Below are 22,907 nucleotides of genomic sequence, written 5' to 3'. Positions count from 1 at the left end.
TGGCAAGAAATCAGAATTATTGTGACTATGAAAGAACCAAGATAAAGAAAATATACCATTCAATAAATTTTACGTAACCAAACCTACACAAGAGTGACAATGATAGCCAGTGAACAACAATAGGAATCACTCACCGAGTTAAATCATAAAAATTGAAGTATTTCCTAATCAATGCAAGCTCACCTGTAGACAGCAATGGTATTTGATTGCAAGAGAGTGCAAACCTCATCAGCATCAAGTTCTAAAAAGTCCTTTGATGCAACCAGGACATAAAAGAAATTCACTATGCGAGGAAGCATCAGTTTCATTATGCAGGTGTTGTTGTATCTCTTTGCCTCACTGTACAGCAAGAAAGCTGTCTCTTCGCTGAAACATTCCACAGAGTCAACAAAGGCCCAGCATTGTTCCTCGAGTTCTGCAAAACACCAACAACAAAAAATTCTCAACCAGTTAGAAATGGTGATTTACCACAAATCCCTCGCTTAATTGATTTGGTTTATTTTACTTCGCTTTCATGCCACTTTTGGCTAATTGCAAAGATGAGGATGAGTGATGATATCAAGAAATTGATGAAAGGACACTCACAAAGAATACCCATGCTCAGGCTGGGATTCGAACCTCTGGCATTGTAGCTCCATGTGCTAGCCACTCTGCCACAGAGGTTGGCAATTTCTCGTTCCTTGTTCATGCCATCACACTGAAGTGTTATAAGAATAAAAGGGACAAAATGTACTAAACCATAAATCATTCACCTTTGGCATGTCAGTTTCGTCAAGGTCAACTTGTGTTCCTCAGAAAATTATGAAAAAAACAAAACAAAAAACTACACTTACATGATACTGATAGAAACAAGTGAGGAGGTAAAATAGAGTTATCCTAAGGGTTGTCTACATTGAATTGTAGGACTGGAAGAAGATAAATGATGTGCACTGGTCATCACTTTGGATGATTTTGTCATTACCATATAAATGTATATTCAGTTTCTTTCATGATTACTGAAGGACCCCAAGTTCAGCTATGCGAAATAGTGGACATGGGTCTTCCAACATGCAAAGGTAAGTGATTTACCTTTTACTATATTAAGACATTAGCAAGTAGCATGAGTTATGCTTTAAGTAAACAAAATATATGACAGTTATCCGGAAATCAACCTCTGGTGAACTAGTAAAATAAGAAAACAAGAAAACATTTATTACATATGTATCCAGTGCTTAAAGTGAGGGGGATGGTATTCCCTCACCTAGAAATTTTTTCTCAAAAGCATCCCTCCAGTTGATTCATTGTTGCCATGTTAAACCACAGGAGCACCCCCAAAAGCTAACCCCAAGGCTTGACCAAACAAATCCCCTGCTAACATTTTCTACTTCAGGCGCTGTATGTATCTACACTACTTGCTAAAATAATCACAGAGTGAATTGAGGCAGTTGTCATATTGATGCAAAATCTTTTATATACTCTTGCCTTAGAAACTTACAGCCAAGTTAAACAGTGTTCATCAACTCCTGTCAGCAATGGAAAGAAAACAAAAATGGGTTGCCGCAGCAACACAGGATTTGAGCAGGGGCATCCAGTAACCAGTTGGCTACTGCCACACATTCATTTCACCTGTAAAGGCGTAACATCTATGTCATTTCATCTGTACTTCTCCTGGGAGTAAACAACAACATTATTGATGCCCAAAATAACTGCTAAATTTGTTCTGTGATTTGATTTTTGCAAGCTGAAGGACCTAGTGTGCGACTGGCATTCATTGGAGGATGTTTGCTGTGAGTGAAGGGTATTTTAAGGACAGTGAAGTGCTGATTAGTGCAGTTCAAAGTTGCCTGAACTCACATGCAGGAACACTTTGTGACTAGGGCACACAAAGGCTTGAGTATCGATATGACAAATGTCTCAATTTGCTTGGTGATTTTAAAACTAGTGTAGATATGTATGTCCTAAAATTCTCCCTTTCTCTTTGTTTTATTTTTCCAGCTCACCAGAGGTTGATTTCCAGACAAACATAGTTTCCGGCACATGTCATAAGGTATCATCATATTTTAAAGCAACATAAAAGCTTGAGAAATACTTTGAAAGAAAAATATCTGTGAATTATGTATGGAAGGGATCAATTAGCCTAAAGGGGTGGAAAACAGATAGTAAATAACCAAATACTAACAGCACTAATCATTACTTTCGTATCATGCCAAAGCCATGACTCGAACCCAGGACCCCAGGCACCATAGCCCAATAGTCTAATCACCTCATAAAAAGGGCCCGAGTATGAAAGAAGCTGGAAAGAGCTTCTTAAAAGCAAATGCCACCTGCGATCTTCAGCAGATGTAAAATTCCGCTGATACGAATTCTTCCAGAATCGCAGGAAAGATAATGCACACACCGTTTTATGCTGAAAAATGCTGTTAGCAAGAGACGTGGTCTCTCAATGGCCGAAAGTTCAAATTTAATTTAAATAGCTCGAGAGAATATTTCTCCCCCAGTCGGTATCTGAAATCTATCGCGTGCACAGTTGTAGCCTCGGAATTATACAAACAGTTGAACTGAGAAAGTTGTGGTGTGAATAGTTGTTGCCTCTAACTTAGTTGGATTACCAAATGTTACAAAAGGAGTTACAGTGAGGAGTAGTATGCTATCGGAAAGGAGTTTTTTTTCAGGAGAGTTTCATCAGTGTTCATCTACAAACCAGCGAGTCGATAGTCACTTCAAAATCTACATGTATCGAACATTCCTAAATCCTTGTTTATCTCACACCCCTGCCAGACTAGTCAATTGAAGTGTTTAAATTTAATCGTGAGTCAAAAAAGTAAAGTGCTCCCCTGTGCTTAGCACCATGCCATGAAGGCGTATAGGGGGTGTGTGGGTAACGCCCCACACTTTCTTGATCCAGTCGTGAGTGGGGGTGATGTGATTGGCATCACGCCCCTGACCACCTTTACCTCCCAGTGTTTCCCCCACGTACCCATGTCATTCGACACTGAGTGGGCGCTGGGCCACTTCCAACATTAGAAAAGTTACCAGAGTGTAGTTCTTATTTCACGATGCTAAGCCCTTTGCTTGGTTAAGTGTTGACATTGCTCTTCAGAGCTATACCCCCTCTTACGATACACCTCTTGCAGCCAATTAACTTTGAATATCAGGCTTTCACATAGCCTATTTACGATCCCTTAAGCTAAACAAACTGGTGTTTGTACGATTTATTAGTTACCTACAAAATTAATTGCATTCCTCCATAATTAGTATCAACCATAGCCCACTTACCTTCCATGAAGTCCTTAACACCCTGAACTAGCAAACTCCATAAATAGTATCATGTTACACATAATTATTAAATGCATTTACAACTTTATGATTTCTGTAATCTATTCTTCAACTATACATAATATCTTAGTGCAATCACAGATAATTACCTTTAATTTTGAGGTAGTGTGCTGCTGTAATAATTTCCAGAATATTTTCACGTGATAAAATATGAAATTCATCCCTGCTGCTCAACATCCATTCATAAATCAATTTAAAAGCCCTAGGGGTGACATTTTTCTGAAAAGATCAAAGGGTGAAGTGCAACAAAATTAGATATCAAAGGCTGCCACTTCTACTACATGATTGATTGATTTAGTTTATTTTACTTCGCTTTTGTGCCACTTTTGGCTAATTTGCGAAGATAGAGATGAGTGATGAAATTGATGAATGGCCATTCACAAACATCCATGCCCAGGCCAGGATTTGAACTCGGGACCCCTGGCGTCGTAGTGGGATGTGCTAACCACTCCGCCACAGGGGCCAGTCACTTCTACTACAATTTTTCTCCAAAATAGCTATTATTGCATGGAGGATATGGGATAGCTTATAGAAGTATTATGTGGCTCAATCAAGGATCTAATATGGGTGCTTGTCAATTTCTGCCAATGATCTACCAACAGTGCTGCTAAGGAAATTGAGTGCTTCAAGTCTTTATCTAATCACAACTATAATGAACTGTTAGTTTCATGCTCTTTTACTTTCCTAGGTTCTACAATCTAGGCATATTCATGCACCCAGTTGAACAGGGTGCCCCCACAACATGCAAAAAATTAGATAAATAAATGTTCTTTTAGCACAATGTGTATTTTGTATGTTATTAAGTTGTATAATAAATGTGACTGCCCCCACCCTAAAAATATTCCCCCTCTGCCACTCCACATTTTATTTTATGTTGTCACTGTTGTGAACTGACAATAATACCAATTTAATAGGGTGCTAATAATTTCTTCAGTTATTAATTGTTTAAAATTGTTTATTACTTAATACATTATCGTAGGTCTGCTATTTTTATTCCATCCTCCCCCCCCCATCCAAAAAAAATCTGATGATGTAGTGTACATCATGAATTCCTCTTCTGGACACCCATTCTTCTCAGTATATATGAAATTCAGGCCTCCTTGTACTTTTTAATATTTTTTTCAGAAATGCCTAATTGAATTTAGCAAAGACATCATAGAGATCTGCTTTAGTTCTGAAGCTTTTGAAAACTACACAAAGGAAACACTTAGCAAGCATACTGGTTAATAAATTATACTACCCTATTCAAGAGATTGCTAGTAGACTACTGGAGCATCTCCGAAGCTTATTTGATTTACCTTAGGCAATATGATTTCATGACCATGATGCTCTACAAAGAATTCCGAGTAACACTCAAGCAGCAACAAATGACATGGAAATTCTTCTGTATCAATCTTAACTGTGCAATCTGCACCTCTATAAAGAAACAGACTAAACTTTTGACAACCAACAAGAGATCTGTTAAAATTAGTTTGGTTGCCTGAAGTTCATTTTATGCTCAGATAGTCGAATTAAAACAATACCAATTTAAAACGAGAAGCAAACAAATGTACAATGTCCTTTCTTCAGGAATTGGACCTAGGACCCCTTGATTACAAGTTGACAGCATTACCACAATGCAAAGACTTGTTATTTTACACACACATAAATTTTGACAACAGATTCAGTGGAAAGTGCATCACCAAATGGTGAAGTGATAATGTCGCCACCTTATATCAAGGGGCCCTGAGTTCGATACTCGGTGGAGGCACATAGTGGTTCGGATCCCACTTTAAACTGTAGGTCCAATTCCAATTAGGCTGCCAGTACATAAAGTTGACTTAAAAATTTTAAAAAGTCAGAATCGGAAGACAGGATTTCATGATTTTCAAATAACAAATTCCAAAACATCCTTCTTATTGCTGTTCAATTTTAAAGATATTCCAGCTGTAGCTCAGTCGTTAGGGCATCTGACTACCATGCGAGAGACCGGGGTTCAATCCCTGGTGGGGGAGAACCTGGATTTTTTTCAACCTGTTCAAGTGTCTCCAGTGTCCTCCCAGCATCGTATAAAGTGGGTACCTTTAGGAAACTCGGGAGGGTAAAGGCAGCCAGGGGCATGGTGCTGATCACATCACCCGCAGCTTGGTCGAGATCAAGAAAGTGTGGAGCCCTAACCCCACACCCCCTATACACAAAGCACAGGGGAGCACTTTACTTGACAGAAATTCAGTTTCATACATTCTTCCTTCAAAATAAATGTTTTACAAATTGCACATTAGCTAAAGAAAATACAGTGTACTGTAACTGTAGATCATGGATATTAACAATGAAAATTTTGCTTCAGCACACTATATAAGTTACAGCAAGTACTAAAAGTAGCCTCATTCTGTTTTACACATTTTAGGAACATTTCTGGCTATATTTTAAATCATATTTTTTGGTTATACTATGGATAACAGCAATGAAGTTCACTTTCAGTTCTATTTTTTTGTGTGTGCACGTGAGGTGGAGTTTACTTCTATACATGATGTTGGCAAATTGTGCTGTCTTGCTCCAACTATGCCCATTCTCTTCCAGTACAGATAAGAAATCAGTTACTATTTGAAAAAAGGAATTGTAGCTTTCCTGGTGATGCGATTTAACCAGTTGTTCTTGGGTTACCAGCCAGGTTAAATCGGCATTAGCTTCCAACGTTTCAAGTGCATACATTGTTCTCCCCTTCAGGGAATGTAAAAATGGAGACCAGTGTAGGGTTATACATATACCGGGTGGTCCAAAAGTCCCGGAACGGTCATATATCGTGAGAAATACACATCGAATCAGAATACGAAAAAATATGTGTAAGTGAAAGTAAGCTATTCAATGATCTCACACTTGATTCCCCACCCTCGCCCCCTGGGGGTGGGGCAGAGGGCAAATGTGAAATTTTAAATGAAAACCCCCATTTTGTATTGTAGAATCGGAAAGAGGACTTCATTCCGAGTCCAACGAGCTACCAACCATATTCCTAGCTCAATTAGGAACGGAGATATGCCAATTTTAAATTTTCGCCCAAAAAAAAAAAAGTGAAAATTTCATAAAATCCAAAAAATATTCAAAGGGATGCTATTTCCGTTCCTAATTGAGCTAGGAGGATGGTTGATAGCTCGTTGCACTCGGAATGAAGTCCCCTTTCCGATTCTACAATACAAATTGGGGGGTTCCATTTAAAATTTCACAGTTGGCACCTGCCCCACCCCCAGGGGGTGGGGGTGGGGAATCAAGTGTGATATCATTGAATAGCTTTCTTTCACTTATTAGACAAGTATTTTTTCGTTTTCCAATTTGATGTGTATTTCTCATGATATGTGACCGTTCCGGGACTTTTGGACCACCCAGTATATGACTATGGTGGGGTGGAGTTTGGATACTGTCTTCCTATTGGCTCACTCTGGATACTGGTGTTCTCATTGGCAGGTGTCATATTTTTATGGAAAGGATTCCAGGCCTGACTGAGCTAATGTCCCACGTCCCAGTTGAGATTGATGCTTTCCCGTGAAATAGCTATGGCTTCCTTTACTCATCGCTCCATCCCATCATAGTCATATATATAACCCTACACTGATCTCCATTTTTACATTCCCTGAAGATGAGAGTAATGTATGTACTCAAAACGTTGGAAACTAATGCCGATTTAACCTGACTGGTAACCCGAGAACACCTGTTCGAATCAGTGACTATTTGTTCGTAGACATATGCATCCCGAGTGACTTAAAGAAACAGTGGACCAATTACTCTATACAAAGATACAGCACACCACCCTAGCCCTACATGTTGTGGGTGCAGAAGGTTTTTGATAAACGATCATGAGTTGTTATTGCCATAAGCAGTAGTCAGTCACTGGATCGTTATGACCAAATATGTCCATGACTGTTGATATTCCATTCAAGACATTGTCCAGAAATCATTTTCCACAAAAAGCATGCAATTCTGTGTATTAAGTTATATTATAAATATGAGTGTTAACAGAGGCACTAGCAGTCACTTGTTTATGGCAGCAACTCCACATTTAACTAATGTTGTAGCAAAAAATATTTGAAACCAGTTCACTGTCTGCTAAGAACAGATCCTGCCACCTGCTGACACTATTTGGAAGCCACACTGCACAAATTACCAACACTGGATACTGAGAATTATAAAATATTTACAATTTAGTTTGCAGTATACGTTTAAACTGAACACCTTGTAAATTTGTCCACATGAGCAGTGATGACAATGTGTGCTACCTGAGAAAGAATGGTCACAATGCTTGTGGACACAATATGTACCAAATATAACTCTAAATAGCAAATTTCCTAAAAGAACTGTATTGATGTCAGATTTTGAACATGTATGATTATTAGAGGATATCCAAACTTTGCAATGGTATAAGCAGTATTGATAATCAGATTCAAACCAATTCCACTCATGTGGAACGGTAACTGTACCTCACAATTGGTATCAATTTAATCCCCCAATCCAGTTTGTGAGTGAATCATCATTTTATCCTAAAAGAAATAATAATTTCTGCCTTTTATATATATATATATATATATATATATATATATATATTCATTTCTCTGAATTTGCCTGGGCTAATGATATCTATTGCTCAGGATGTTCAAATGATTCATGCTCAAATGAGTAATTTACTTTCTGCAAACTTTTTAAGGATCATTTCTATATAAATAATACTTACAAACCACTTTTAACCCTCTGATAAAGTGCAGTCATCACATCATCTTTCTTAGGTACAGAAATACGACTCCAATCTACTTTCTCTTCCTGGTGGAAAGCAATGCCAAGCCTAAAAAATATGCAGAAAAATATATTTCTTCTCTTCATTTTATTTTTAATAACTAAGTTAAGTATTGTTCTCATTAAATATGTGTATGATTGTTAACACACTACAAAATATGCTGAAAATATGTATGAGAGGTTCAGAGCACAAGTGGTTCCACTTTTCATGGAAATGGAGTTACATTTATAACTTAGAACTGAGATGTATCAACATTTCAGTGCTGCAACAAAATTGGGACACTTGGATCCTGACATTCTCCCTTCACTGCAATGTGTTACGCACCTAACTCTACAGCAATAACCAGTTTGATCATAGTTGTAGAACAAAGCACATGCAACACATTGCAGGAAAGCGAGTACTTCAAGATCCAGATATCCCATTTATAATGCTGATGCAGATATTTGTAGGGAGAATTCCTCTTCTGGTTACTGCACTCCTAGGGTTACCAGATCGCTGTAAGGGAAATGTAGGACATGCTGTCCCAAAATGTAGGACATTAAGTCAAAATGTAGGACACAAAACATTCTCAATAAATAATACATATTTCTATAGAGCACGTTAGAAAGTAGATGAAAAATTACACTTTTCAGTTTTAAAAAAATAATTCTTAATGAATTTTTAAATGCAAAATTTCAAGACTTGCAATCATACCACATGATTTAAGTGGTACTTCTCTGAGGAGACAATTTTTATCAAAATTTCAGGTTTAGTCAAACTATATTTATGTTAGAGTGGACAGTCAAACTCTTTGAAATTATAGGAACCAGTAACAGACATTTTACAGACTTCATGAAAAAATAATTTCTCTCGTTAGTTTGATGGGCTGATGGTAATAAAAGTACTCTCTGAACATTTCAATTATGACCTGTAATGTTAAACAAATATTCAGCAATTGCCGTAATTTAAAATTCGAGAAGTTTCATCTTGGGTAGTCTTTAGTTCAATAACAGGGTGTCTACCAAAATAACACATCCATAATTCTTGACTTTTTCTGGACTTTTCTAGACCTTTTTCTTAACGTTTATTTATCTGACCCCTACTTAGGTAAAATTGGAAATTAGTAATTAAGAAAATAAATATTTATTTATTGAAAACTCCTACCAAAGGGCCAGTTAAGATGAAAACTGAAGCTGAATTTAAGAAGAGATTTATATCTGCTTTCTCGTATTAATGCATCCTGAACTGTGTTTGGCAGACGAGCAAGGCTTTGGCGTCTGGACTCAAGCCAGTATAATCTTATGTGAGGTCTGTGTTGGTTGTCCCTATATGTTTGTGACTGTCCCTTCATCCATCTTACCTTACCACCATTCATTATCATTTTCGCGATTAACCAAAGGGACAGAAAAAAGTTAAGTAAAATAAACTATATCAACCAATCAGTCATTATGATAGCAAAAATTCTTGACCACAAGAATAATTTATTGCCTTTGTATTGACTTCTTGACCTATTTGTTGATTTATTTACTTTTTCTTGACTATCAATCAACTTTACAATCAAATTATATTGAATAAGAATGGCAACACCTTGTTCCATCAGTATAAACCCTAAGGCAAGAGATTCTGCTCAGGCATTTAACAGTGACATCAGAAAGTGGTCCCAAAACTTTGTTCATTAAGTGCTTCCGTTTTTCCGTATTTTTAATAGCAGGACAAACTTTTTCTTTTTGGGAATGACTGAATCAAAATAAATTTCACCATTGAGTTTGGAAGCGCAGTCCATAGACTTGTAGCTTGCATGATATTTTCTGTTGCCTACTTTCCTAATTAATATGTGACGCTCAAAATGTAGGACATTTATGATATTTTTCAAATTCCTCCCCGACGCCGGACATAAGGCTAAAATGTAGGACATGTCCGGGAAAATCCGGATGCCTGGTAACCCTATGCACTCCCTCCTCCCAGTTCTGACTGCAAATTTTCGTCTTAGGAGAAAGGAACGTTTTATATACATTACCATGATGCATTTCGAAATAAGTTACTGGAAGTTTTCATGCATAAAAGTCACATGTATACATTAAAAATGTTTCTTTTCTTCATACCTTACTAAAAATTTGAGAGAACCGCATGCATGCTACAAATCTGTAAAACCTGTAATCCTTGCTGTTGCACAATCCCAAGTAACCACAACCATTGGGCTAACGTCAGTCATTATATGGGAAGTATTGGCTTTACGTTGGTTGGCAAATTGACATTGGTCTTACGTTGAGCCAATGGTGGTTGCCAACGTATGCTCAACCATGGAAAAGAGAGTCAAAATCAGTTTTAAAAACAACTTTCGAGAATATGCTGTAAATTCTAGAGTGTGAAATAACATTTAACAGTGTTCCTTTTCGAATATTTCTGTTACAGCACATACTGGAAATATAATATATTTTTAATGAAAGTAGAAGCTATTTTTAACTTGCAGTCACTCGCCAGTTCTTTGTCAGCCACCATGGATGAAAGATGTGTTGGGAATTGCTTATTGTTTGTCTCTTTTGCTGTAGTAGAACAAGAACATTCTTACAGGTATTATTGTGAAGGTGGTTAAGCAATGTTATGCAGACTAAATTCCATGAAAGGTGGAAAACTAAGTAAACTGTAGAAGGTTTTTGTGCTACCTTCAAAACAACGATACCATGTAACTGAAAAAGTGCTGTGTATTTATTTTATTTTCACAAATAATTTGTACTATTGTTTACATGTAGCTTCACAATAAATTATGTATGTATCAGAACACAAACCTATCTATACCTTAGTTTTCAGTATGTTGGTCAAACATAAATCCATATGTTGGCCCAACATAAAAACCACACATTGAGCCAACGTTGAAACCACAGCCAAAATTACCATTGCCCAATGGTATGTTCTTACATTAGGCAATCATTTTCAGTACATTGGCCCAATGTTGGACCAACCACTTTTGGTTACTTGGAATTGCACAAAGTTTCTTACCTTGATAGAGATATTTCACATGGAACTACTTCATGCCCTTCATCCTCAGAATCTTCTGTGCAGCAGAAGTAATCATCATCTCCACTCTCAGTGTAATCATGTAAAGAATTACCTTCTTCTACATTATTGAGTACAGGGATCTGAAAATTAAGACATTTCAGTTGCACAATTTAATATAAAATAATGATTTGCATAAATTCTTCACACAAAACTATTTATTTCTACTATAAAGTGTCTTTCAGATGTCTACAAAAGACATCTGAGGTTTCGCATGAAATTTGACACATAGGAAACAACAAAGTCCATTTACATTTACAGATAACATGAAAGAAAATAAATCTTTCTTTAACATCATAAATTAATAATTATAATATGTAAACAGATGACAGCAATGAGTTTTACCTTTGAAAAAACATTTACTTTATAAAACCATGACACGTATTGTTTATACAGTGGAACATCAATGTTACGTTCCCGGATTTTACATTTTCCCGCATTATACACTCTGTAAAAAAAATTAGCATCACTTCATTACTTTTGGTTGTCAGCATTTCGCTCATGAATTATAAGTTATTTTATTGATTTAATTCGACTTGTCGATCTGTTTTCCTAACAATTATATAGAACACTATATCTGTACAATATATTCTTATTATTTAAGTCATAGTTACGTACATAATGCACTTTACAGAACTAATAACAAAATTATTGAAAATATAGCTTGTGGAACGTTTTCGCACAAAGACAATTTTTACAAGTAAAAAGATTGAACAAGGGATTTAAATGCATCATGATATGTCAATTTGTAATGATAGAAAGTAAATACATGGACTAGTACTTAGTGTAGCCACCCCTGGCCTTCCTAAGTGCTTCCAACCTTCGAGGGATGCTATGAATGAGATTTTGACAATATTTGGCCTCAATTTCATTCCAAACATGTACAATTGCTGCCATAAGTTCCTCTTTTGACCTGTACGTGTGATTACCAAGTTTTTGCACATAATAGCCCACAGGTTTTCTATAGGATTCATGTCTGGAGAGTTTGGCGGCCACCAAAGTCTTTCAATATTCATATCATGAAACCAGTTATTCACCACCTGAGCACGGTGACTGGTTGCATTATCGTCTTGAAAAATAAAGTAGCCCAAATTCTGTCCAGAAAAATGATCTCCTGCAGTTTGTAGAACTTTCCGATTCAGGATATCCAGATATTGATCAGCCTTAACGGTCCATGTGCAAATATGCATCCTGCCAATCCCCTTTGCAGAGAAACATGCCCAAATCATAACACTGCCACAAAACTTTTGACTCTCTAAACTACAAGATTTTGCAAGTTCTTCTCCCTTCCGCATCCACAGTTTTACTGAGCTGTCATTTCCCAGCAATTTAAATAGTTTTTTATCAGAAAATATCACATGTTCCCAATCTGTATCATTCCATGCACCATAACGTGTGACAAACTCACGTCTAGCTTTTGCATGTGCGTCAGTTAGTCTTGGTTTTTTACGTGGGACGTGTTTAGAAGCACCATGTTTCTTTAGTCGGGATACTACAGTAGCATGAGTAAGATTAACTCCCACCTCATTTTGAAGTTTATGTGCAATTTGGCGTGAACTCATTCCTCTATTCTTCAGTGCCATGTCCTTTATCATACGATCCAGTCGAGGTGATGTCTTTTTCTTTCTGCCACAGTGACTTCTCAGTGATGATTTTCCATGTTCTTGTTGCTTTTGCAGCCAGCGGCTAACTGTGGATTGATGCATTTGAAGTTGTCGACCAATTTCTCTCGGAGAATGACCATCCATATGCAAAGCAAAAACCATTCCTTGCTTACGTGATGAAATGTCACACTTTCTGCCCATTTTTTTCGAGAAAACACGCTCAAATACACTACACACCACCAGAACACTTCACAAATATGATAACGTATCCAAACTGTCAATAATGAACATGCAGTTTGCAACATAAAACACGTCACAAGTTGCACTACTAACAATCGTTTTACAGATTCCTGACTATTGATTACAAAGCCTTGGAGCAGTAACTGATTGCAACACCCTCTAGCGGACACTCCAAACACTAAATCAACAAAAGAATAACACCACACTATGCAGTGATACCAGACCAATACTTCAATCAATTGATTTCAAGTTGTGCAGGAAAGATGCATGCTTGCGAAACTCAAAATTATCAACATCCGTAATAAGAATACAGTGATGCTAATTTTTTTTTACAGAGTGTACATTCAATCTTGACGGTCCCGATGTAACAAAATGTTATAAAAATTTCCTCGATTTTACATTTTCACACATTTTAAGTTTTATTTTCAGCTTGGTTCTCTGAAAAACATAAAACAAAGGTTCCACTGTATTCATAAAAAAATATAACAAAATGGTAGAATTTTGCACTGGCTATTTAAAGATATATTGGACTGTTAATATTATTGGTAATTTTAAAAATAAACTGATCAACCACAGGTCTCCCCAATGGAGCAGTGGAAGCATCGTTGCCTTGTAATCAAGGGGCCCCGGGTTCGATATCTGGTGGAGGCACATAATGGTTCAGATCCCACTTTAATCTGTAGGTCCAGTCCCGATTATCCTTACTGTGCACAAACTGGACTTAAAACATCAAATCAAACCAAACCAAACTGATACAACCAATACCTATATCGAACAATACTGATGGGGTTCAGAATTTTCATCTCTTATAACAGGAATGTTTACTTAGACATGGTGCATTAGCATACCGTTAACATTACGTTCTCCTCCTCACAAGAAGACTTTTCTTTCAAGTTTACTTTGGTGTTCTTTGGATCAGACACTATGATGCTCACTCTCCTTGAGTCATATGCCACCTGCAAATGGTTTACAAATATTGTAATGGAAAAAGTACCAAAGATATACAGGCTGTATGTACATTGCAATTTATATTATACCGCTAGTTGTGTTTTACATGCTATGTTACTACTCTTTACATAAGCCTTTTTCTTTGACACAAGAAAGTGACACACAAATAGGTTTCAAAACTATGAATTTCTGCTAATATGATAAGTAAAAATTGCACATTGCTTAAAACACACATGCACAGTGGAATCTTGATTTTACCGTTTTCCAGGGACCAACATGAAAAAACTTAAAATGCAGGAAAATTTGGAATTCGGAAGAATTTTATAACATTTTACTCTATGAAGACTATGGGAAAGTGTGAATGTATAATGAAAAATTTAAGAATACAAAATCAGGGTTCCACTGTATTAACTCATACATGGAGCATCAATTAACAAATACCGGTAAGTGCATGGCAACCGTAAACAAAATAAAACACCTAAAACAAGAAAAGAGAGCCATCTTCAGGGATGGCCAGGAATTAAGACATTCAATAGGTTAAAATAGTTTTAAAACTAAAGCAGTATCATGCTGGCTATCATAAGAACTATTGACACACAGGTCCTCACAGTGTGGATCTGCCTCATTTTTATTACTACCAGCATGATTCTGCTTTCTCTTTTGAATGACTTCACTCATACAAATTGCTGGAAGAGAAATACTAGGTCATTCAAATATGATAGAGACTGATTTTTTTTTTTTACCAAATCATTTATTGTCAAATACTTATTTGCACATGTCACCCTTCAAAGTACTCCACTCCAGAGTCCATACATTTTTCCAAAATTCTGGAAACATCTTAATGCCCTTTTTATAAAAGTTTTTCGGTTGGCTGCGTATCCACTCCTGAACACTGCGATGACAGCATCGTTATCTGCAAACGGCATGCCTTCCAAGTCTGATTTAAGCCTTCCAAATAGATAGAAATCACTTGGGGCCAAATTGGGACTGTATGGCAGGTGTGGCAGAAGGTCCATTTCAATTTGCTGAGGGTTCCCATAGTTGTCTTGGCTGTATGAGGCTGTGCATTGTCTTGAAGGAAGGCTACCTGTTTTCCACCTCTGTTCCACTTGGATCGGATCTTTTCCTTCACTTCTGTTGTCAGGAGTTCTGAATAATAAGCTGCAGTGACTGTTCTGACATCTGTAAGAAAGTCTACATGGATAACCCCCTGCCAGTCCCAAAAAAACGTTGTCATTACTTTTCCTGCCGAATGGGTACTCTGCACTTTCTTGGGTCTGGGTGACGGATCAAAGCCAACAATCATGCAGTGCATTCTTCACGTGCTCTCTTTCCTCTCTGAAATACTTACACCACTCAAACACACAGGTTCATGAGTACACGCTTCCCCATACTGTTGTTTGAGACTCTGCAAAATTTCAGATGGCTGGAGGTTTTCTCCAACGAGAAATTTGATCACAATGCGTTGTTCCATGCTCTGCAGTACCTTCTGTTCGCTCATCACTCTAGCAACACTCAGGCACGACTGAGCAGGTTCTAACCTGCATGAGAGGGAGGGGAGGGAGGGTGTGGGTTATGGCTCTATTCTCCCAAGGATGCATAACTGCTGAACATGGCAGGTTGTTTGAAAAAAAAAAATCAGTTCCGGTCATATTTGAATGACCTAGTAGAAATGGTTCTGAAACATTCGAAGGAAGGACTCAAATTCATCCACTTGTAACTACATTCTTTTTACGTTTCTATTTTGTTCATTAGTCTAGTGGTTGTGTGAATATATACTGCTGGACAAAAAAAAACCGGACACTTGCATTTTTTGTGATAACGCATAAATTCTGATTCGAAGGCTAAGTAAATGTTGCAAAAATTATTGGAAATAAGAAATCCTGAATATATTCAACAGAAAGCAAATTAAAATTTATTGTTAATAAGTTAAATTAGAACATAAACGAAAGTTACAGAAAACTACCAAAAAAAATCTTAGCAATATTTTTTTTTTAATATTGTTAACTGGTACTGGTGGGGTCTAATAGCGGGTGTTACCTCCCCTGCCATCAATTACAGCTTGTAACCGCCGTGGCATACTTCGAATAAGGTTGGCAATCACTTCTTGGTCCAATTGCTCCCATTCTTCTTGAATAGCACGTCTTAGCTCTTCAATTGTTTCTGGAACTATTGCGTGGTTTCTGATATGTCGTTTCAGTTGATCCCAGACGTGCTCTATCGGATTTAGGTCCGGACTTTGTGGTGGTCATTCTAATCGCGTAATCGCAACTTCGTCCAAGTACTCCGTGACAATATTCGCAACGTGAGGACGCACATTGTCATGCATAAAAACAAAGTCCGGGCCTATGAATGGTGCATATGGTACTACATGATCTGCCACACATTCTGTAATATACCTGCAAGCTGCCATTGCCTCATTATCTACAAGAACCAACTCTGTACGTCCTTGTAAAGAGATGCCTCCCCAGACCATGACACCACCACCTCCAAAGGGTGTTATTTCAACGAAACAACATTGTGCATAACGCTCATTAGGTCTTCTATACACATGTTCAAGCCCGTCTGATGAACGTAGGTTGAATTCTGACTCATCAGAGAATAAAACCTTTTCCCACTGCTCCACATTCCAACGTAAGTGTTTTGTAGAAAATGCCAGTCTTCGCTTCCGGTGACGTGCTAACAACCTGGGACCTGCAGCCGGCCTCCGAGATGATAAACCACTTTCATTCAGTCTTCTACGAACTGTTCGTGAAGAAACCACAGTTCTATGAACATTTCTCAAATGCTGTGCCACAATATTTGAAGTCGTACGACGGTCTCTTAAGACTATGATACGCATTAAACTATCTTCCCGTGCTGTTGTGCATCGTTTCTGACCAGAACCCGGTCTTCTACCATAGGAACCGGTTGCGTCATACCGTCTGAGACCTTCATGGATAGTACTTCGTGCTATATTTAGCACCCTAGCAATATAGTGTACACTACGACCATCATCGCGAAGAGCTACTGCTTTTACACTACCTCTTCACGTCTCATTTTCAAGCTAGCAGCAACTTACAATACACTTGCAAGAAAAATACCAGCAATGATAATGTCAATAATATATGTTACTATGGTTACTATGAACCAAAATTCATGCCTCTCTAGACATTAAACAAAATAACATCAACAGGAATTGAAAATCAATAAATTAAAACAAAATTGCATGAAATTAATTTTGAGCCTACTAAGTGTTTCAAATAAGTAAATACGAGTAAATAAATAAATAAATAGATAAATAATAAACGGAAAACTGTGGAAAATGTTCAATAATGAATGTTCAATTGTTCAATACTTAACTGAGAGCGTAATTCATAAGTAATTGCAATTCAGATGTCAAATATTAAGGTGTCCGGTTTTTTTTGTCCAGCAGTATATAAGAATGTGTTGAGTATACAGCAAGTTGCCAGATTATGTGAAGTTGGGGCAAGAGTTGCCTGTTAGGATAACAATGAAACACTACAGTTGGTAGCCAGTTTTTAAACATCATTGAATGTTTAAAAACCTCAGAGTTTAATTTTTAAGAAACTTATTGCACTGATAATATGGTAAATCAAATGAGTTGGTAACCTTTATTTCTCTTTGTGACCAACAATTCAAAAATATTTTGTTTCAACAAAAATGTAATCTTTCTACAAGTCTCCACTTGATAATGGGTGAAACAAGCCTCACAAGATGACAATGCCATATGCTGCATTTCTTTGGATATTTCTGGCCTCTGTGGCAAAGTGGTTAGCACAGCATGCTACAAATTCTAGGGTTTCCAGGTTTGAATCCCAACTTGGGCATGGGTGTACTTTGCGAGTGTCCCTTCACCAATTTCATCATATCATCACTCATCCTCATCTTCATGATATGCCAAAGGTGGCAGAAATGCAAAATAAAATGAACCAAATCAATCAATTTCTTTGGATATTGGTGGTACTGCTTTCCATTTTTGTATCAAATATTGCCTCTCTTCTCATGAAAATCTCTTGGGTATGCCTCTGTGTCATGTATGTTTATACAGGGTGTCTACCAAAATAACAAATACAAAATTCTTGAACTTTTCATTACTTTTCCTTGACCTTTATTTCCTTTTTATCATCCTTTTTCTTAACATGTATTTAAGTATACTAAGTATAGTACTTAGGTATAGTTGGAAATTAAGAAAATATATATTTTTATTAAATGAAAGACCCCTACCACAAGGCTGGTTAAGATAAAAACTGAAGCTCTACTTTAACAAGAGATTTACACTTGCTTTAATTAATTACTATTGAACGTAAAAATGAATGCTTCAGACTTCATCCTGGATGGAGAATGGCCACATTACTTTAATATATTTACAAAACATCATGCATACAAAAATGTAATCCTTAAGAAACAAACCACAACTCAATACAATTTTAGTTTTCCAAATATTCAATTTCATCAAATCCCAGTAAATTCACTATACAGAAAAAAATAGCAAAAATTCTTGACCAGAAGCATAATTTCCTGACTTTCTTGACCTACCTGTTCATTTCTTGACTTTCTTGATTGGTAGACACCCTGTTATAGCTAATAGTTAGGGAGACAATTTATGGCAAATAAAAACTTTTGAATTTGAATTTGAAGTTAAAATTTTGGGTGCATCAGCACTAAGGCTATTTTGCACCCGTCACATTATACGGGATCCAGCCCCTTATCGTTACACATAACAACTCTAACGTTGCGTAACTAAAATCATAAAACATCAAAATTTTCTGACCTTCGTTAAAAACTGAGACTGTAAAGGAGTACTCAGCACAAATAAGGACAAAACACAGGACAACACAAACAAAATTATACTGGCCATGGGGCCAGTCGCCAGAGCCTCGTTAGTCAAGTCCAGGGTGTACTACGTGGAAGTGAGGTTGACTATTGGGTGCACTACGTGGAAGGAGCATCCCTTACACCCCGGTAAATAAAATGTTAGATCAGCGGTATATACCAGCGGTGGAAAAAAAAAAACCAGACTAATCTCATCGTTGCTACAGCTAGCAAGTTCAATGAAACTGGAAGTTGAGTAGACATTCGGGGGAAGAAAGGAATGCAGGTTGACAGGGAGCGAAGTTCTCGAACTGAGATTATGTGCATGGGAAATCCCAATTTGCAGCGTCTTCCTGATGTGATCGAAGATAAAACATTCTTCAGCTGCAAGTGGTAGGAAACTTTAGGCAAACGTTTCGTTACAAATCGACAGTTTGCGCGCACAACCTCGATTGCCTGTTTTTGCATGTTTTCTACTTAATTTGATGATATTTCACGGTTATTTCGCAAAAAGCATTCATTTCATAGAAAAGCACGAATAAAACTCATGCATATTTCATCATTGGGAGTGTAGTTACGTCCAGAATGTTCAAAATTGCATCTTTTTTCACATTTCGCGATTTCACGCATCGCGAAAATTCAATGTCCCTACTAATAGTCTAGTTTTCTTTTACCTGTTCATTTTTAACTTGGTAATAGAGAAAACTGCTTGGAAGTTGTTTCTTTTTTTCTTTTTTTTAGTACTTTGGGCTCTTAGGGCTGTACAAAGTTACAGAATATCTAAATTACCTTTTCAATGGATTTCACACAGCTAATTTTTTTATATCCTTACCTGATTTTGATTGATCTTTAGGTTTCCACTTGGAGTGGGCTGAAATGGGAAGAGGAGATTGTACTCATTTGGACTTGGGGCACAGTTGTTGGACTCTGTGCTCTCATTGCGTTGACTCTCTGTGTTTGAGCCATTGGAACCATTCACAGTGGAGCTGTAACTAAGATATTAAACACCAGATCAAATGTTATGTGTCTACACACCATGATGGTAAGAATGGACATTGAACTGACCACACATTTTGAGGCTACAAATATTATAGCTTCTGACACAACTACTTATCTGAAGAAATAATATGTTTATGGTATTTCACAAATAATATACAGTGGAACCCCGGTTTTCAGGGGCCAAGATGAAAGAACTTAATCCTGCTGAAAATGTCTGAAAATCTACTGTTATCAGTTGTACTCTACTTTGTGCCTCAGAAATCTACTGAAACTCAATGGTTTCTATTGCACATGTACAGTAGAAGAAAAACAAGTGAAATATTCTCTTCAGTATTACATGTAATATTGTATGCAGTGTATGTAAGTAAACATGTTGGCTGTAAATATAACTTTTCATTCCTCCTGATTTAAAATTTATTTTTATATCCATTTGAAAATCTAAACACAGTAAATGTCTCAAAACACCTATAGATCTACTGAAAACAGTAGACAAAATTTTCAGCACGGAAAATGCAGCAAAATTTAAAATGTAGGAACAATTTTGTAACAAATGACTTTATTGAGACCATGAGGGTTAGCAACTGATTGTGGGTAATCTTTAATGCATCGTCCATTCTCTCCCCCCACTCTCCACACCCACACACACACAAATGCATAGCTTGTATTGTTGTTTCAATAAAATCTGTGACGTAAATATTGCAATTTGTTGCAACCAGAAGAGAGTGACAAATTTTAGCTCTCTAAGTCAAATACTTTTTGATCTACAGCTGTTTAAAGATTCTCCATAATAAACGAATACTAGCAATAAAACAACAATAATACTGACCCATCTTGACCTTCTCCCTTATCCATTTTTTTCTCCTCCTTGAAGTATAGAACTACAGGTGTGCTGCAAGGTGGAACAATGAAATTGTTATCCAGTAAGCTTTGCACTTCAGGCAACTGTCCCCTCTCTGGCAAACACTTGTAATAGCAAGGGTTCTCCTTCGCTCTCTGTCTTCTCTCCAGCAGAATCTGGCAGTAGCTGCCGTCAGAAATTCCTGGTATTAATGGCCCTGCTTTTGGCAAATTAACCACTCTTTGCCTGGATGAACCAACACTGGTTATTGTCGAGGAGCGTAACAACTTGAGCGTGTTTGCTTTCTTCCCTGCACAAGCTGTTGAGCTCCTACAAAATGTTGCCTTTCCAGTTGGTTTTGTTCCCTGCTTGTCTTTAATGTCGTGTTCAAAATGCAATCTCACTACATTTTCATTGAAATCGCCGATCCGTTCATGACAAACTTGGCACTGTGGTTGAGCATTCAAACGGCCTTCATTCGTTTGGAATGTCTTTTGGTGCTGACCTGCTTGAAAAGAAAATTCTGATAGTGCAAATTCTATAACTGTTATTACAAAGTGCTATTCTAGAAATAACAACAAAAAAAAAGTGTAATTGTAGAGTAAAATAACCAAATAAACACTAAATTTGTTATGTTGCAAGAAATATTTTCCACTTAGTTGAGACCATCAAAGATGAAACATATAGTGAAGTGGGGGGAGGCCTCCCCGATGGCGCAGTGGTAGCGTCGCCACCTTGTAATCAAGGGGTCCCGGGTTCGATACCCGGTGGAGGCACATAGTGGTTCGGATTCCACTTTAAACTGTAGGTCCAGTCCCAATTAGCCTTACTGTGCATAAAGTGGACTTAAAACACCAAATCAACCAACCAACCATATAGTGAAGTGGAGTGAATATGCGTATATCAGTATCTCTGATGGTGTTCATATCATAAAATATTGGCTTAAACAAATTCCAGAGGATATCTAATAAGGGTTCAGATTTGATACATCTATAAATAGCATGTAATTTAATGTAAAAAGTAAAAAAAAAAAAAAAAAAAAAGAAGTAAGGTGTTCCACTGTGCTTTGCACCACACCATGAACGTGTATAGGGGTGTGGATTTATTTCCTCACACTTTCTTGATCACAGCCGAAGGTGTGGGTGATGTGATCAGCACCACATCCCTGGCCACCTTTAACCCCCAAGAGTTTCCTCCATCAGTTTAGGATTAACACAAACACATTAAAACGATATGGGAAATGAAAATACTAGGAATGGGACAGATTAATCGGTACTCTATCGGTATCGGCCAATATAGGGATATCGGTGTATTGCTTTCGATTATTTTGCCAATCTAATACATCTATAAATATCTGTCATTTTGTTATAATTTTTATTGATAATCTCCATGCCCTATATTTTTTTAAAAAGTAAATGTCTAAATATACAACTTCTTTTGCATTGCAGTCACCTGGAAACACATTTATTAAGGAAGTCAATGAACCATTCAGGTACTCCATGTATCATATAGAGGGCCCGGGACTTTATGTCCTATAAAACTGTAAAATATGTATGTAATTATGTTATATAAATTGGAAAATATGTCGTGAAAAATTATATGTCAGAAAAATGCAGAAATATTCCCAGTAAAGCCAAAAATATGCACAACAGTACTCTCGATTTTCTCCCATACCCGATAGAGTAGAGTAGGGGCTGTAATGTACCGAATGTTATTTTTTACTTTTGACTGATTTTTGTGAAAAGTGAAAAAGGCAAATAAATGAGAACGAAACTTCTTTACTTCCCGTGCAACAATGAAAGAGAACATTTTTCCTCAATAATGTTTGCATGGCTATCAATTGTCGGCGGGATAAAAAAAAAGTGGGGTATTATTGTTCTGTACTAAGAAAAGACTGCACCTTTCTTCCTCCGTAATTTCCATCCTGCCATCGACAATATGAACTATCCGTTGTGCAAAAGCTACGAAGAAAAAATTATAAAATAACCGATTATGTGTGAGAGAATTACGAAATTATACAGAAATATGTTTTATTGCAACAAAATTGAAGAAATATGTTGTAAAAATGCGAAATTGGTGAAATATGTCAAAATATGCTTTGTCAAGTTTGTCTATTTCGGCTGATTTTCATCAGATATGTAAAAATCTCACCCCAATATTAGATCTGAAGCCAAATGAAAAATATGTTATAACATAAAGTCCTTGGCCCTAAATTCATATATATCAGATCAGTAGAATATTAGTTATGGATATTGGTAAATTTTATATTGGTACTTTATCGGCATCGGCCAAAATTTCATACTGTCCCATCCCTAGCAAATACTCACTTGGGGTACCAAACACCTGTCGGATGTAG

The 22,907-nt window shown here is 37.0% G+C and overlaps 1 protein-coding gene across 2 annotated transcripts in view; it reads right to left on the bottom strand.

The window, feature by feature from the left end:
- LOC145999062 (uncharacterized) overlaps positions 1 to 22,907 on the bottom strand; it is a 104,176-nt gene that overhangs the window by 67,481 nt on the left and 13,788 nt on the right. For both annotated transcript variants that reach the window (XM_083136011.1, XM_083136012.1), the window contains exons 7-14: positions 20,540 to 21,056; positions 19,547 to 19,706; positions 13,800 to 13,907; positions 11,051 to 11,190; positions 8,015 to 8,122; positions 4,614 to 4,731; positions 3,405 to 3,534; positions 184 to 415 (exon numbers count right to left, since the gene is read on the bottom strand). In XM_083136011.1, the coding sequence (XP_082992137.1) occupies positions 184 to 415; positions 3,405 to 3,534; positions 4,614 to 4,731; positions 8,015 to 8,122; positions 11,051 to 11,190; positions 13,800 to 13,907; positions 19,547 to 19,706; positions 20,540 to 21,056 (1,513 nt within the window). The remainder of the gene's footprint in view (positions 1 to 183; positions 416 to 3,404; positions 3,535 to 4,613; positions 4,732 to 8,014; positions 8,123 to 11,050; positions 11,191 to 13,799; positions 13,908 to 19,546; positions 19,707 to 20,539; positions 21,057 to 22,907) is intronic.

Source organism: Lepisma saccharinum, chromosome 14, assembly GCF_977018435.1.
Source record: "Lepisma saccharinum chromosome 14, izLepSacc3.1, whole genome shotgun sequence".
Taxonomy (NCBI): domain Eukaryota; kingdom Metazoa; phylum Arthropoda; class Insecta; order Zygentoma; family Lepismatidae; genus Lepisma; species Lepisma saccharinum.
The sequence above is the reverse complement of the archived record's forward strand: the minus strand, read 5'-3'. Positions and strand labels throughout refer to the sequence as shown.